Genomic DNA, 17,337 nt, shown 5'->3' with positions numbered 1-17,337 from the left:
ATGGGCCTGGGAATCAGCCACTGAGAAAGTGGGTCTCTTGGGTCCCTGAACTCTTTTTCTGAGTCCCTGCAGCAGTGAAAAAGACACAAAGGCACATAGAGAGTTAGAGAGAGAGAGAGAGAGAGAGACAAAGAGAGAGACAGAGAGAGAGGAGAGGCATGGGGCAGAATGAGAACAGATTCAGGAGTTAGAACTCCTGGGTTCTTTTAAAACAATTTTTCTTTTAAAGACAAGGTCTTGTTGTGTTGCCCAGGCTGGAGCACAGTGGCTATTCCTAGGCATAATCATGGTGCACTGCAGCCTTGAACTCCTGGGCTCAAGCGATCCTTCTATCTCAGTCTCCCAAGGACCTGGGACCATAGGCATGCACCACTGTGCCTGGGTTTTGCCTGGTTTGGAACTGAGACAGGATGACTTGAGCTCTTAGCCATTAATTGATGCTGTATCTCGTTAACTGAGGATTTGCTATGTGCTGGACACTGGGTTAATAGTGCCGAACATATTGTCATTTTTAATCTTCACAAACAAACAGTATTTGTATAAGAGTGTTTTCTTTTGTTTCTTTTTTTGAAACAGAGTCTCACTCTGCTGCCCAGGCTGGAGTGCAGTGGCTTGATCTTGGCTCACCGCAACCTCCGCCTCCCGGGTTCAAGTGATTCTCCTGCCTCAGCCTCTCAAGTACCTGCGATTACAGGCAAGCACCACCATGCCCAGCTAATTTTTCTATTTTTAGTAGCAACAAGGTTTCACCATGTTGGCCAGGCTGGTCTCGAACTCCTGACCTCAGGTGATCCACCCACCTTGGCCTCCCTAAGTGCCATGCCTGGCTATTTTTTTTTTTTTTTTTTTTTTTTTTTGAGATGGAGAGTCTTGCTCTGTCACCCAGGCTGGAGTGCAGTGACGCAATCTCGACTCAGTGCAAGCTCCGCCTCTTGGGTTGACGCCATTCTCCTGCCTTAGCCTCTGGAGTAGCTGGGACTACAGGCACTGGCCACCACGCCTGGCTAATTTTTTTGTATTTTTAGTTGAGATCAGGTTTCACCATATTAGCCAGGATGGTCTTGATCTCCTGAGCTCATGATCCGTCTGCCTCTGCCTCCCAAAGTTCTGGGATTACAGGCGCGTGCCACCGCGCCTGGCCTAATTTTGTATTTTTAGTAGAGATGGGGTTTCACCACATTGAACAAGCTGGTCTGCAACTGCCGACCTCCTATGATCCACCTGCCTCAGCCTTCCAAAGTGCTGGGATTACAGGCATGAGCCACCTCGCCCAGCCTGTATAGAAATATTATTATCCCCAGTTGACAGAGAAATAAACTGAGGTTTCAAATGATGAAGTTTAGCCAAATAGTGGAGGTGCAAGATTCAAACTCAGGTCGGCTAGAACCCAAAGTCTATTAATGGGTGGATGTGGAGGTAGAGGGAGGACTGGTAAAATGTTTGCTGAACGAATGAATGGGGTGTGTGTGAGTGAAGAGACATGGATTCAGAGCCCGGGGTTCAGAGGAGGAGGGAGAGGGAGAAGGAGGGAGCCCTGAAGGCTGAATCTGCTCAGGCGACAAATATTTATCAGGTGCCTACTATGTACCAAGCACTGTTTTAGGGCACTTGCAATTAGTGGTGAACAACACGGTCTCTACTCCAAGGGGCTCATATTCTTGTGCAGAAAACAGAAATGAACAAATAAACCCACAAGATCATTTCCCATGGTGGTGAGAGCTGGGATGAAAATAAAACAGCGTGGCAGGGAGGAGGCAAATGTGAGTCTGGAGGGTTCCTGGAGAATGGGGCCTGAGGCGTGACCACCCCCTTCCTCTCTGGGGGGACTGCCTGCCGCCCCCGCAGACACCCATGGTTCAGTGCCCTCCAGGCCCCTGCCTACCCCAGCATCCCCTGCGCGAAGCTGGGTGCCCCGAGGAGTCTGACCACCATGCCACCTCCTTGCCTCCTCTTCTTCCTCCTCTTCCTCACCCCCATGGAAGTCAGGCCCCAGGAACCTCTAGTGGTGAAGGTGGAAGGTATGTCCAAAGGGCAGAAAGGGAAGGGATGGAGGCTGGTAACTTGGGTTGTGGCTGGGTGTCCTTGGCTGAGTAACTTACCCTCTCTGAGCCTCCATTTTCTTATTTGTGAAATTCAGGGAGGGGTTGGAAGGACTCTGCCGGCTCCTCCACTCCCAGTTTTTGGAGTCCTCTGATCTATAACCTGGTGTGAGGAGTGGGGGGGCTTGGAGGTCCCTCCGTCATGCCCACACCTCTCTCCCTCTCTCTCCACAGAGGGAGATAACGCTGTGCTGCAGTGCCTCGGGGGGACCTCAGATGGCCCCACTCAGCAGCTGGTCTGGTGTCGGGACTCCCCGTTTGAACCCTTCTTAAATCTCAGCCTGGGGCTGCCAGGCATGGGAATCCGCATGGGGCCCCTGGGCATCTGGCTTTTAATCTTCAACGTCTCTAACCAGACGGGGGGCTTCTACCTATGCCAGCCGGGGCTCCCCTCTGAGAAGGCCTGGCAGCCTGGCTGGACAGTCAGTGTGGAGGGCAGCGGTGAGGGCCGGGCTGGCCGGGCTAGGGCAGGGGCAGGAGGAGAGAAGGGAGGCCACCATGGACAGAAGAGGTCCGCGGCCACAATGGAGCTGGAGAGAGGGGCTGGAGGGATTGAGGGCGAAACTCGGAGCTAGGTGGGCAGACTCCTGGGGCTTCGTGGCTTCAGCATGAGCTGCTTCCTGTCCCTCCACCTCTCACTGCCTTCTCTCTCTGTCTCTCTCTCTCTGAGTCTTTGTCTCTATTTATCTCTGCCTTTGAGTCTCTCTCTCCCTCTCCTGGGTGTCTCTGCATTTGGTTCTGGGTCTCTTCCCAGGGGAGCTGTTCCGGTGGAATGTTTCGGACTTAGGTGGCCTGGGCTGTGGCCTGAAGAACAGGTCCTCAGAGGGCCCCAGCTCCCCTTCTGGGAAACTCAGCAGCTCCCAGCTGTATGTGTGGGCCAAAGACAGACCTGAGATCTGGGAGGGAGAGCCTGTGTGTGGCCCACCGAGGGACAGCCTGAACCAGAGCCTGAGCCAGGGTAAGGTGATGACTGGGGAGGTGCCGGGAAATGGGGGTCCAGAGACGGAGGGGAGGGGAAACTGAAGAGGTGTGCGACCCTGAGGATCAGGCTTTCCTCGTCTTATCTCTCCCTGCCCCAGACCTCACCATGGCCCCTGGCTCCACACTCTGGCTGTCCTGTGGGGTACCCCCTGACTCTGTGTCCAGGGGCCCCCTCTCCTGGACCCATGTGCGCCCCAAGGGGCCTAAGTCCTCATTGTTGAGCCTAGAGCTGAAGGACGATCGCCCAGACAGAGATATGTGGGTAGTGGACACGGGTCTGTTGTTGACCCGGGCCACAGCTCAAGACGCTGGGAAGTATTATTGTCACCGTGGCAACTGGACCAAGTCATTCTACCTGGAGATCACTGCTCGGCCAGGTAGAGTTTCTCTCAACTGGGAGGCATCTGTGTGGGGGTACTGGCAAGAAGCGGAAGCCAGTCAATCTTAGGTTCCCCCAACCTGAGGGCTACTTCCAGCCTCACCCCAAACCCCAACTTCCACACAGAACATTGACTCCAAGTCTTTTTTTTTTTTGACAGAGTCTTGCTCTGTCGCCTAGGCTGGAGTGCAGTGGTGCCATCTTGTCTTGGCTCACTGCAACCTCCGCCTCCCAGGTTCAAGCGATTCTCCTGCCTCAGCCTCCTGAATAGCTGGGATTACAGGTGCCCACCACCATACCTGGCTAATTTTTTTTTTTGAGAGGAGTCTTTCACTGTCACCCAGGCTGGAGTGCAATGGTGCAATCTCAGCTCACTGCAACTTTCGCCTTCCAAGTTCAAGTGATTCTCCTGCCTCAGCCTCCCAAGTAGCTGGGATTACAGGCGCTCGCCACCACGCCTGGCTAATTTTTTGTATTTTTTTTTTTTTTTGAGACGGAGTCTTGCTCTGTCGCCCAGGCTGGAGTGCAGTGGCCGGATCTCAGCTCACTGCAAGCTCCGCCTCCCGGGTTTACGCCATTCTCCTGCCTCAGCCTCCCGAGTAGCTGGGACTATAGGCACCCGCCACCTCACCCGGCTAGTTTTTTGTATTTTTTAGTAGAGACGGCGTTTCACCGTGTTAGCCAGGATGGTCTCGATCTCCTGACCTCGTGATCTGCCCATCTCGGCCTCCCAAAGTGCTGGGATTACAGGCTTGAGCCACTGTGCCCGGCCAATTTTTTGTATTTTTAGTAGAGACGGGGTTTCATTATGTTGGCCAGGTTGGTCTCGAACTCCTGACCTCGTGATCCACCCGTCTCGGCCTCCCAAAGTGCTGGGATTACAGGCATGAGCCACAGGGCAGGGTCAGGCCTAATTTTTGTATTTTTAGTAGAGATGGGGTTTCTCCATGTTGGACCAGGCTGGTCTTGAACTCCTGACTTCAGGTGATCCGCCTGCCTTGGCCTCCCAAAGTACTGGGATTACAGGCGTGAGCCACCACACCTGGCCTAGACTTCAAGTCTTTCTTCCCTCGCTTCCAATACACTACTTTTCTGGGTCTTCATCTACCATTGCTTGTGCCTGCCCACCAGCTTGGGTGGAGTCTTCCTTCCTCCCCAACTCCTCACTCTTGGAGCCCTGGGCCCTCTTCTTATCCCTGTCTGCACGCTTTCCCATTTGACCTTGACTCCCAATGGCTTTTTGGGTCACTATGCCTTGGTGACTCTATTCCAGGCTCCATATTCAGCCGTCCCCTGTGCCATTTGATGTCCTATGGACACCTCAGGCTCAACAGATACAAAATCAAACTCAATGTCTTCCCCAAGTATAGTCTTCTTGGTGGCCCTGTGCAAGCAGAGGGCACCACCACCTGCTCCCTTGCCCAGGCTAAGAACCTGGGCATCCTTCCTTTTCCTCACCCTGTCCAGCAAACTGGTCACAGTGTTCTGCCAGTTCTCTCTCCTTCATACAATCCTATCATGCTATCCTAACCGCAATTTACAAACCCAACTCCAACTTTCACTCAAAACTTGATCCAAGCAATGTGCTGGATCCCAACTGTAACCTTGCAAACTCAACTCTGCCCTTCACTTTGACTGTGACTGTCCTTAATTGCAGCAGGAAACTGATCATTATGCTCTCCTCAATCCACACATTGCCTCTAAATACAGCCATGGTTTGTCTGTGATTTACTCAAAAGACACTGCCCCATGTCATGTGCCAGGCTCTGTGACAATCCCTGACCTCCTGGGACATGACTCCTTAGAGAGAGGAGAGCCTTTCTCACAGTTTGGGACTTTGAGTGTGTCTTTTTTTTTTTTTCTCTTGGGACAGAATTTCGCTCTTGTTGCCCAGGCTGGAGTGCAGTGATCTCTGCTCACTGAAATCTCCACTCCCGGGTTCAAGCGATTCTCCTGCCTCAGCCTCCCAAGTAGCTGGGATTACAGGCGCCCGCCACCATGCCTAGCTATTTTTCTTGTATTTTTAGTAGAGACAGGGTTTCACCATGTTGGCCAGGCTGGTCTCCAACTCCTGACCTCAGGTGATCCACCCGCCTTGGCCTCCCAAAGTGCTGGGATTACAGGCGTGGACCACCGCACCTCGCCAAGTCTGTGTCTTGCCTCTGTGCCCCAGACTTGTGGTTCTTTGAGATCTCGGGATTGGAACGTAAGATGCCAGCCTGGGGTCCTCATCTCATAGCCCCTTCCCCCTAGCACTATGGCACTGGCTGCTGAGGATTGGTGGCTGGAAGGTCCCAGCTGTGACTTTGACTTATCTGATCTTCTGCCTGTGCTCCCTTGTGGGCATTCTTCAACTTCAAAGAGGTGAGTCATGTCCCCAGTGGGTCTGTCCAAACCCTACTCCATCTTCCCCAGGATAAGCCGGCTTTGGCCAGTCTGACAACCATCTTTCTTTCCTCCCATCCCTCCCTGCAAGACCCCAGAATCCTGTTCCCCCCAGTCTTCCTCTAGCCTCCCTCAAACTTCCCAAGCCTCTTGCATTTTTTTTTTTTTTTTTTTTTTTGAGACAGGGTTTCATTCTGTCACCCCAGCTGGAGTGTAGTGGCACAATCTGAGCTCACTGTAACCTCTGCCTCCCAGGCTCAACTGATTCTTGTGCCTCAGCCTCCTGAGTATCTGGGACTACAAGTGTGTGCCACCGCGCCCAGCGATTTTTTATATTTTTAGTAGAGACAGGGTTTCGCCACGTTGCCCACGCTGGTCTTGAACTCCTGAGCTTAGGCAATTCGCTGGCCTCATCTTCCTAAAGTGCTGGGATTATAGGCGTGAGCTACAGCGCCTGGCTCCCTCAAACTTTTTTTTTTTTTTTTTGAGATGGAGTTTTTGCTCTGTTGCCCATGTTGGAGTGCAATGGCATGATCTCTGCTCACTGCAACCTCCACCTCCTGGGTTCAAGCGATTCTCTTGCCTCAGCCTCCCTAGTAGCTAGAATTACAGGCGCCCACCACCACGTCCGGCTAATTTTTATATTTTTAGTAAAGACGAGGTTTCACCATGTTGGCCAGGCTGGTCTCGAACTCTTGAGTTCAAATGATCCGCCCACCTCGGCCTCCCAAAGTGCTGGGGTTACAGGCACTAGCCACCGCGCCCGTCCCCCTTGCAATTTGAACTCCTGTCTTCTCTGTTGAACCAAGTGACCTCCGCAGTACCTGGCCCCACAAATCCTCACCCTGCCAAGCAGCGCCTCCTCTGATCACTCCCTTTAACTCCCACCAGCCCTGGTCCTGAGGAGGAAAAGAAAGCGAATGACTGACCCCACCAGGAGGTAATGCAACCAGTGCACCCCTCGGTAACACCCTCCACCTTCACTTTATGCCTTGCACTTACTGTTTCCTCTGCCCAGGGGTTCTTTGCTCCGTCTCTACTGTTTCAAATACTGCCCAACCTCAAAGCCCAGCTCCAAAGCTACCTCCTCTGTGAAGACCTCCTTGGAAATGATCATCTCAGACTCCTCTATTGGCTGCCCCAGCACAAGTGATCACGTTTAACCTCTGAAGGCCTGGACAGAATCTTGAGTGGGTCCGCCATTCCATTCCAAGTCGGCCCTCACCGTGCACTTCCCCTTCTCCCGCCAGGTTCTTCAAAGTGACGCCTCCCCCAGGAAGCGGGCCCCAGAACCAGTATGGGAACGTGCTATCTCTCCCCACACCCACCTCGGGCCTCGGTAAGAGGCACCGCCCCTCCAGCCTATAGCTCCGCCCCAGATCCAGGGCTCCACCCACACTGTCCTCATCCCTCCAATCCGCTGTGCGCCATGCCTTCTGGAGCTCCGAACTCCGCCACCGGGGAGGGCAGTCCCGCCCATCTATGAGCCCCACCCCTAGAACCAGGCCCCGCCTCCAGGGCTCAGAGCCACGCCCCCAGGACCCAGAGCCTGAAGTCCAAATCAGAAGCAGAACCTCGCCCCAGAACTGAAGGCCTAGGCCCTAGATTTAGATCCTACCCTATGGTTCAAGGCCAGGTTCCTAGACTCAGAGTCCATTCGCAGAGGCCAAAGCATTCTCTCCCCGTGCCCCGCCGCGCGGATCCTTAGCCTCGACCGCCCCCATCTCTTCTGACCCCGTATTACAACGCCCGCCCCTCTCGCCAGGACGCGCCCAGCGTTGGGCCGCAGGCCTGGGGGGCACCGCCCCGTCTTACGGAAATCCAAGCAGCGACGTCCAGGTGGATGGAGCCGTGGGGTCCCGGAGCCCTCCGGGAGCGGGTGAATGATTGCGGGAGGGAAGGGTCGTTCCCCACATGGAGGGGGTTGGAGCGGTCTATGGCCCAAATAGTGGACTGGGGCCTGGAGGAGAGGGGGCGTAACTCGGTTCCCCATCCCTATCCCGAAACCCCTAGGCCCAGAAGAAGAAGAAGGGGAGGGCTATGAGGAGCCCGACAGTGAGGAGGGCTCCGAGTTCTATGAGAACGACTCCAACTTTGGGCAGGACCAGCTCTCCCAGGGTAAGGCTGCCCTCCTCCGTGGCCCCCCACCTCTCTGCGGTGGCCTGTGGACTCCCATGGACACCCCTCCTTCTCCACCAGATGGCAGCGGCTATGAGAACCCTGAGGACGAGCCCCTGGGTCCTGAGGATGAAGACTCTTTCTCCAACGGTAACTTGGGGCCTTTGTGGGACCTCAGAGACTTAGGTGTAATTGCAGCGCTGTGACACCCCTAGAAGGGGTCCCTGGAGTTCTCTCTCTTCTGCCACAGCTGAGTCTTATGAGAACGAGGATGAAGAGCTGACCCAGCCGGTCGCCAGGACAATGGGTGTGTGTGAGGATGGCAACAGTCTAGGGGGGAGGTGGAGGACGCCTGGAGGCCAGGAGGAATAGTAACCTCCCTCTTCCCTTTCCAGACTTCCTGAGCCCCCATGGGTCAGCCTGGGACCCCAGCCGGGAAGCAACTTCCCTGGGTGAGAGATACTTTCGACCAGACTGCCTTACCCAGCTTGGGTGACCTGGCCTGAGCTCTGACACCAGACCCAACTTTGACCTGACCTTGACCCCAAACCCGAACCCAATCCTGACCTTGGATTTGACTCCTCTCACCTCAATACTAAGCCCCATCCCCCATCCTGACCCCCAATATTTACCCCCTCCCTAACTATGAATATCAACACCGATCCTGATCCAGTATCAACCTGGACTTGACCTCCACCTCACCTCAGCCCCTCAGTGCAGACCTCAACTTGGACCCCAGCTCACTCTGCAGCTTCTTCATGACTCTGACTCCTTCCAGTTTTTTCTTTTCTCTCTTTTTTTTTTTTTTTTTTTTTGAATTGGAGTCTCGCTCTGTCGCCCAGGCTGTAGTGCAGTTGCCACCTCTGCCTCCCAGGTTCAAGCAATTCTCATGCCTCAGCCTCCTGAGTAGCTGGGATTACAGATGCTTGCCACCACACCTGGCTAATTTTTGTATCTTCAGTAGAGACAGGGTTTCGCCATGTTGGCCAGACTGGTCTCAGACTCCTTACCTCTAATGATCTGCCCGCCTCGGCCTCCCAAAGTGCCGGGATTACAGGTGTGAGCCACCATGCCCAGCCCAGTTCTGTTCATGACCCCTTCTCTAGCCATAACCTAACCCATATCTAGCCGTGACTCTACAGCTAACCGGGGCCCCAAACCCGATGCTGACCGAATCACCCCTTCCCAGCACAGCATAGGTGATGCCCCTCACCTTCCTCTGCCCGTCATTCTTCCTCCTTACCATAGGCTGTACTTCCCGTGCCCTAGCCTCCAATTCTCCATCCCCCGCCCAAGCAGGGTCCCAGTCCTATGAGGATATGAGAGGGCTCCTGTATGCAGCCCCCCAGCTCCGCTCCATTCGGGGCCAGCCTGGACCCAATCATGAGGAAGGTGGGTGCTTCTGCCGCTGTCCCCTGCTGTCCCCTGGGCTGACTTTGCCTCCCAGCCTACTTCCAGTACCACCCGCGTTCTCCTCCCTGGTCCTATCCAGATGCAGACTCTTATGAGAATATGGATAATCCCGATGGGCCAGACCCAGCCTGGGGCGGAGGCGGCCGCATGGGCACCTGGAGTGCCAGGTGATCCTCAGGTGGCCAGGTGAGCTGGGACTGCCCCTAGGGAAAGGGGGGAGGGAGGGAGATAGGCACAAATGACAGTGGCTGCTGGCTCTCAGGGAGGGAGAGGGAACAGGGCTCCTAGGGCCTGGTGGGCAAGGGGAGGGCTGCTGGACCCCTCCCCATCACTGTTTCTTCTTCATAGCCTGGATCTCTTCAAGTCCCCAAGATCCACACCTGACTCTGAAATCTGAAGTCCTCGAGCAGATGATGCCAACCTCTGGAGCAATGTTGCTTAGGATGTGTGCATGTGTGTACGTGTGTGTGTGGGGGTATACATGCCAGTGACACTTCCAGTCCCTTTTGTATTCCTTAAATAAACTCAATGAGCTCTTCCAATCCTATGAAGTAGTGCCCTTGTGTGGGAAGGGAAGGAAAGGCGTCTTAAATCCCATGGAGGAGGGAGGGCTGCCTTCTGCATACAAAGGGCCTTTTCCTGGTGCGGTGGCCCACACTTGTAATCCCAGCACTTTGGGAGGCCAAGCAGGTGGATCATTTGAGGTCAGGAGTTCGAGACCAGCCTGGCCAACCTGGTGAAACCCTGTCTCTACTAAAAATACAAAAATTAGCCAGGTGTGGTGGCAAGCCTGTAGTCCCAGCTACTCAGAAGGCTGAGGTTGGAGAATCACTGGAACCTGGGAGGCGGAGGTTGCAGTGAGCGGAGATGGTGCCACTACACTTCAGCCTGGGCGACAGAGCGAGACTCCATCTCAACAAGAAAGGAAAAGAAGAAGAAAACAAAGGGGCTTTCCCTTTCCATGGCCTAGCCTTCACCTACTGCCCTCTTTTGCCCACTGCCAATGGATCCCTCACTATCAGCCCCCTCCTACCATCCAGCTACCCAATTATCATTCATTCAGCAGTTGCATGCTGGGTGCCCAGTGGAGGAAAAACAGCCCAGGAATTAGCAGTCTAGTTAGAAGATGCTATTCGTTGTCACTGAGTACTTACTTATTGAGCATCTATTATATATATATATATTTTGAGACAGACTCTCGCTTTGTTGCCCAGGCTGGAGTGCAGTGGTGCAATCATGGCTCACTGCAGCCTCGACCTCCCAGGCTCAAGAGTTTCTCTCACCTCAGTCTCCCAAGTAGCTGGGACTACAGGTGTGCAACACTATGCCCAGCTCTATCTTTTTTTTTTTTTTTTGAGATGGAGTCTCGTATTGTCCCCTGGGCTGGAGTTCAGTGGTGCAATCTCAGCTCACTGCAACCTCCACTTCCCAGGTTCAAGCAATTCTCCTGCCTCAGCCTCCCGAGTAGCTGGGGTTACAGGTGCCTGCCACCACGCCCAGCTAATTTTTCATATTTTTAGTAGAGACGGGGTTTCACTATGCTGGCCAGGCTGGTCTTGAATACCTGGGCTCCAGTGATCCTACCAACCTTGGCCTCCCAAAGTGCTGAGATTACAGGCGCCCACTACCACACCCAGCTAATTTTGTATTTTTAGTAGAGACGGGGTTTCCCCATGCTGGCCAGGTTGGTCTCGAACTCCTGACCTCAGGTGATCCACCTGCCTCAGCCTCCTAAAGTTCTGGGATTACAGGTGTGAGCCACAGAGTGCCCGACCTTACTATGTTCTAAGCACTAATATCAATGAGCAAATTTTATCCTTACAATAACTTCACAAAGATATTAAACACCTACTATGTGCCAGGATTGTATTCAAATATTTTATGTATATTTTATGGATATGTTATGTATGTCTGTGTATATTCATTCATTTTATCTTTACCAACCCTATGAGGTAGGTATACTATTAATATTATTTTCACCATTTCTTTTCTTTTTTTTTTTTTGAGACAGGGTCTCACTGTGTCACCCAGGCTGGAGTGGGTGGTGCCATCTCGGCTTACTGCAACCTCTGCCTCCTGGGTTCAAGCGATTCTCCTGCCTCAGTCTCCCAAGTAGCTGGAATTACAGGCCTGCGCTACCACGCCTGGCTAATATTTATATTTTTGGAAGAGATGGAGTTTCTCCATGTTGGCCAGGCTGGTCTCGATCTCCTGGTCCCCAGTTAACAGCCCCTGCCTCGGCCTCCCACCCTGTGTTTTTTTTTTTTTGAGACGGAGTCTGGCTCTGTCCCCCAGGCTGGAGTGCAGTGGTGTGATCTTGGCTTGCTGCAAGCTCCGTCCCCCGGGTTCACGCCATTCTCCTGCCTCAGCCCCCCGAGTAGCTGGGACTACAGGCACCTGCCACCACGCCTGGCTAATTTTTTGTATTTTTAGTAGAGATGGGTTTTCACCATGTTAGCCAGGATGGTGTCGATCTCCTGACCTCGTGATCCACCCGCCTCGGCCTCCCAAAGTGCTGGGATTACAGGCGTGAGCCACCGTGCCCGGCCCCCACCCTGTTTTTGTTGTAGAGATTTCTTCTTTATCTCAGCATGTAAAACTTACTTCATCTTTTTTTTTTTTTCTTTTTTTTTTGAGACAGAGTCTTGCTCTGTCACCCAGGCTGGAGTGCAGTGGCATCGTCTCGGCTCACTGCAACCTCTGTCTCCCCTATTCAAGCGATTCTCCTGCGTCTGCCTCCTGACTAGCTGGGATTATAGGCACGCGCCACCACACTTGGCTAATTTTTGTATGTTTAGTAGAGACATGGTTTCACCACGTTGGCCAGGCTGGTGTCGAACTCCTGACCTCAGGTGATCCGCCCGCCTCAGCCTCCCAAAGTGTTGGGATTACAGGCATGAGCCACTGCGCCTGGCCTATCTTTTTTTTTTTTTTTTTTTTGAAGACAGAGTCTTGTTCTGTCACCCAGGCTGGAGTGCAGTGGCTCGATCATAGCTCACTGCAACTCCTGGGCTCAAGCGATCTGCCTACCTTGGCCTCCCAGGGTGCTGGGATTACAGGCACCCAGCCCCTAAAACTTATTTTATCTGTATTAACATTACTACGATGTGCCAGGCATTGTACCATTCTCACTGGTGGCGACTCATTTTATTTTTACCACCGTCCTATGAGGAAAATACACTAAAATTATTATTATTTCACAGCTCAGGAGACTGGGGCACAGATAAATTAAATACATCAATTGCTAACTGACTTAAGGCAACTTAACCTGACCCTCCATGCCTCAGCTGTAAAATCCCATTAAGGCGGAGGCATGCTGTAGTTACTATTACCTTTACGTGGCGTGCAAAAGAAGTCAAAGAAACCTTCCATGGAGGCAGGGAGCAGTGGCTTATGTCTGTAATCCCAGCACTTTTGGAGGCCAAGGTGGGCGCGATCAACTGAGGTCAGGAGATCGAGACCAGTCTGGCCAACATGGTGAAACCCTGTCTCTACTAAAAATACAAAAATTAGCCAGGCGTGGTCGCACGTGCCTATAATTACAGCTACCTGGGAGGCTGAGGCAGGAGAATTGCTTGAATCTGGGAGGCGGAGGTTGCAGTGAGCCTGGGCAACAGAACAAGACTCCCTCTCAAAACAATAACAACAACAACAACAACAACAATCTTCCATAGTGACCCCATGAGCCATGAGAATGGAAGTCCCCATGGAAAGTTTCTTTGATTTCGCGGAAGATGTCTTTGACTTCTTTGTGTTTCTCCTGCCTGTGACCGCCTCATGGGTTCCTGGGGTCCTACTGACTACCCCTGGGGCCGGCTTGCTTTGGCTCCTGCCACAGTCTTACAGGCTGCACAAAATTCTGACCATTTTATCTATGAGTTCCTCAGAACAGGTTTCTGCACCAGAGGTTTGGGCTAACTCCAAGCCTATACTTTGGTCAGCCTTGGGGTTCTGAGTGTCTGAATGGCTTTTTCCATCCACTCTCAGGTGGCTCGCTTCTACATCGTGTGGCAGGGCCTGGTGGATGGATTTTTTTTTTTTTTTTTTTTTTTTAAGATGAAGTCTTGCTCTGTTGCCCAGGCTGGAATGCAGTGATGCGATCTCAGTTCACTGCAATCTCCACCACCTGGGTTCAAGCGAGTCTCCTGCCTCAGCCTCCTGAGTGGCTTGGATTACAGGTGCGTGCCACTACACCCATTAATTTTTCTATTTTTAGCAGAGACAGGGTTTCTCCATGTTGGTCAGGCTGGTCTCGAACTCTTGGCCTCAAGTGATCCACCCGTCTCAGCCTCCCAAAGCCCAAAGTGCTGGGATTACAGTCCAGGCTGGAGTGTAGTGGTATGATCTCGGCTCACTGCAACTTCTGCCTCCTGGGTTTAAGTGATTTTCCTGCCTCAGCCTCCTGAGTAGCTTGGATTACAGGTGCCTGCCACCATGCCTGGCTAATTTTTGTATTTTTAGGAGAGACAGGGGGTGGGGGTTTACACTATGTTGGCCAATCTGGTCTTGAACTCCTGACCTCCTGATCCACCCACCTTGGCCTCCCAAAGTGCTGGGATTACAGGCGTGAGCCACCTTGCCCGGCCCCTGTGTGGGTGTTAAAATGCCAGTCATAGGGGATTCCTGCATTCCCATAGACAGCTTGACTTCACTGTCCCCACTGCTCCCACCACTGTGGCTTTGATTTTCCTCCTTATTTCTGGAACCAATAAGATTCTGTCTTCCTTTTAAGCTTAGCTACCTATTAAAAAAAAAAGAAAAAAAAAAAAGCAGCACTCCTCATTGTATTTTGCTTAGTGTATGCATGCATTTGGAATACAAACCTCTAGCACTTCTTCATGCTTGCATCTTGAACACAAGTTTCTGAGACTCTAAAAAAAAAAAAAAAAAAAAAATTTTCCAGATCATGTGGTGCAGCATTGCTCTGCTCCCCACCAGCTGCTCGCATTGCCATAATCCCCTACCTTAACCTTCAGCTAAAATAAGCTCTCACATGGCTGTAATCCTTGCCGTTCCCTACTACCTTTCTCCCAGCCTGCTTCATTCATCTTGGTTTCCTGCCTGTCTGAAGCACCTGAGCCTGTGACTCTTGGTGAAAATATCCTGTTGGCCAGGCTTGGTGGCTCACGCCTGCGATCCCAGCACTTTGGGAGGCCGAGGCGGGTGGATCTTGAGGTCAGGAGTTCGAGATCAGCCTGGCCAACATGGTGAAACCCCGTCTCTACTAAAAATACAAAAATTAGCCAGGCATGGTGGCTTGCGCCTGTAGTCCCAGATACCTGGGAGGCTGAGGCATGAGAATTGCTCAAACACAGGAGGCGGAGGTTGCAGTGAGCCGAGATCGGGCCATTGCACTCTAGCTTGGGCAACAGAGGGAGACTCTGTCTCAAAAAATAGAGAACAAAAAGAACACATCCTGTCTTGCTGGGGTCAGATCCATGTCCAAGTCATCTCTGTGCCCCTGCTCCCCAGCTGGGGGATGAGAAGGGTCAGGGAATGAGTGGGGAAGGAGGAGGAGGAGTGAATGAAGGGCTGTGGGAAGTGCTGTGATGCGTGCTTTATGCATTCAGGGTGCAGAGGAAGGAGACACCCTCGTGAGCTCTGCCACTCTGGGGAGTCTCCCAGAAGTTGAGGTTGGAACAAAGGTGTGCTGCCTCCCACCAAGCGCCCTGGAATCAGACTAGCTGTTTGTTTTTTTTTTTTTTTTTGAGACGGAGTCTGGCTCTGTCGCCCAGGCTGGAGTACAGTGGTGCAATCTTGGCTCACTGCAACCTTTACTTCCCAGGTTCAAGCGATTCTCCTGCCTCAGCCTCCTGAGTAGCTGGGACTACAGGCACACACCACCATGTCCAGTTAGATTTTTTTTGTTTGTTTGTATTTTTAGTAGAGAGGGGGTTTCGTCATGTTGGCCAGACTGGTCTTGAACGCCTGACCTCAGATGATCTGGCTGCCTCAGCCTCCCAAAGTGGTGGGTTTACAGGCGTGAGCCACTGCGCCTGGCCCTGACTAGCTGGGTTTATGTGAATCCCGGCTCCACCCCTTTCCAGCTACATGACAAGCTCTCTGAACTGTAGTTTCCTGGTCTGTAAAATAGACCATGAAATAGTAATTCAGAAAATGAGGACGTTATTAATGAGTCTTAAATGACATGTAAAGCATACAACAATGTCTTAGCAAAGACTCAAACATGAGTTTTTATTATTTGACATCTTTTTTTTTTTTTTTTTTTTTTTGAGACAGGGTCTCACTAGGCTAGGCTAGGCCAGGTTAGAGGGTAATGGCACAATCATAGCCCACTGTAACTTTGAACTCCTGGACTCAAGTAATTCTCCCGCCCCAGCCTCCCGAGTAGCTGTTACTATAGGCGTGCACCACCACACCCAGTTGGCTAACTTCTGTATTTTTGGGTAGAGAAGGGGTTTTGCCCTGTTGCCCAGGCTGGTCTCAAGCTCTTGGCCTCAAGTGATCCTCCCACCTCGGCCTCCCAAAGGGCTGGGATTACAGTCGTGAGCCACTGCGCCTGGCCAAAAAATACTTCTTTTCTTTTTTTTTTTTTTTTAAAGAGATGAGGTCTCGACTGGGCACGGGGTAATCTTAGCACTTTGGGAGGCTGAGTGGGAGATAACGAAGTCAAGAGATCGAGACCATCCTGGCCAACATGGTGAAACCCCGCCTCTACTAAAAATATAAAAATTAGCTGGGCGTGGTGGCACACGCCTGTAGTCCCCAGCTACTTGAGAGGCTGAGGCAGGAGAATCGCTTGAACCCAGGAGGCGGAGGTTGCAGTGAGCCGAGATCACACCACTGTACTCTAGCCTGGCGACAGAGCAAGACTCTGTCTCAAACAAAAACCAAAACCAAAACCAGAGATGAGGTCTCTCTATGTTTGCCAGACTAGCCTTGAGCTCTTGGACTCAAGCAATCTTCCCATCTCACCGTTCCTAGTAGCTGGGACTTACAGGTGAACTTTCAGCTCTTGAGCAAGGTTTGGGGAAAGGAGACTTGAAAATTTCAGACTCTCAGGGTCACCTCCTGCTTGCAGTTTGCAGTGGCTTCCCGGGGGCGCCCAAGGTTGGCCTGCAGCCTGGCTACCGAGAGGGGGCTGAAGGCCTCCTGGGGCTGGGAAGTCGGTGGAATCCAGGAGCCTCCGTTCCCTGGAAAACAGCTCCACCTGCTGGCTGTTGTGCGCCTGCAGTCTTGACCTTGGCCGAGTTTGCACGGGGAAGGGAAATGCGTGCTGGTCCAGCTCGGGGGCGCATGGAGGAGACATCGGTGCCGCGGTTGGGATGGAGGCGTATGGGATGGGACGAGGGCAGAGGTCGACATGCCGTTCTGCGTGGATGTATGAGGCGCGAGTTTTGTGAGCACCGTGGGTGTGCGAGCAGCATGTGGTATTGGGTGTGTGCCGTGTGGGTATCCTGCGCGACGTATGGCGTAGGACGTAAGTGTGAGGCGGCAGGGGGTTATGCGGTTGGAGGCAAAGTGGGAAGCGTGAAGTGTTGAAGGGGCGTGTTTGTGTTGTGTTGGGATATATGTTGTGCAAGAGTTGCCAACGCTGTGGATGTGTGGAGGGCGTGTAGTCTCTGAGGTGCACAATATTGTTGGTAGGAGGTGTTGGGGAGTGTGTTCGGGAAATATAATTAAGAAACAAAATATCTCAACCCAACAAACTTCTCCACATAGTAGAGACAGAAAACAATTTTGTTATTATTTTTGATTAAAAAGTTGTGAAATGGGCCGGGCGTGGTGGCTCATGCCTGTAATCCCAGCACTTTGGGAGGTTGAGGCAGGCGGATCATCCGAGGTCGGGAGTTCTAGACCAGCCTGACCAACATGGAGAAACCCCGTCTCTACTAAAAGTACAAAAAATTAGCCAGGCATGGTGGAGCATGTCTGTAATCCCAGCTTCTCAGGAGGCTGAGGCAGGAGAATCACTTGAACCCGGGAGGTGGAGGTTGCAGT

General features: G+C 52.5%; 1 protein-coding gene across 6 annotated transcripts; it reads left to right on the top strand.

Moving 5' to 3' along the window:
• Nucleotides 1–1,361: 1,361 nt before the first annotated feature.
• CD19 (CD19 molecule) lies at nt 1,362–9,917 on the top strand. 6 transcript variants are annotated; one of them, XM_073015267.1, is made up of 15 exons: nt 1,363–2,018; nt 2,274–2,540; nt 2,854–3,057; nt 3,179–3,457; nt 5,713–5,823; nt 6,736–6,784; nt 7,095–7,183; nt 7,610–7,723; nt 7,858–7,962; nt 8,044–8,112; nt 8,213–8,269; nt 8,358–8,414; nt 9,259–9,354; nt 9,455–9,561; nt 9,724–9,917. In XM_073015267.1, the coding sequence occupies exons 1-14, from the start codon at nt 1,931–1,933 to the stop codon at nt 9,544–9,546; spliced, it is 1,677 nt and encodes a 558-aa protein (XP_072871368.1). In that variant the 5' UTR covers nt 1,363–1,930; the 3' UTR covers nt 9,547–9,561; nt 9,724–9,917. The 6 variants fall into 6 exon arrangements, 3 of the variants coding, with proteins under 3 accessions (XP_072871368.1, XP_072871367.1, XP_037845637.2); XM_073015266.1 differs by having other exon boundaries at nt 9,211–9,354; XM_037989709.2 differs by having other exon boundaries at nt 1,365–2,018; nt 9,262–9,354.
• The last annotated feature ends 7,420 nt before the right edge of the window (nt 9,918–17,337 follow it).

Source organism: Chlorocebus sabaeus, chromosome 5, assembly GCF_047675955.1.
Source record: "Chlorocebus sabaeus isolate Y175 chromosome 5, mChlSab1.0.hap1, whole genome shotgun sequence".
Classification (NCBI taxonomy): Eukaryota; Metazoa; Chordata; class Mammalia; order Primates; family Cercopithecidae; genus Chlorocebus; species Chlorocebus sabaeus.
The sequence above is the reverse complement of the archived record's forward strand: the minus strand, read 5'-3'. Positions and strand labels throughout refer to the sequence as shown.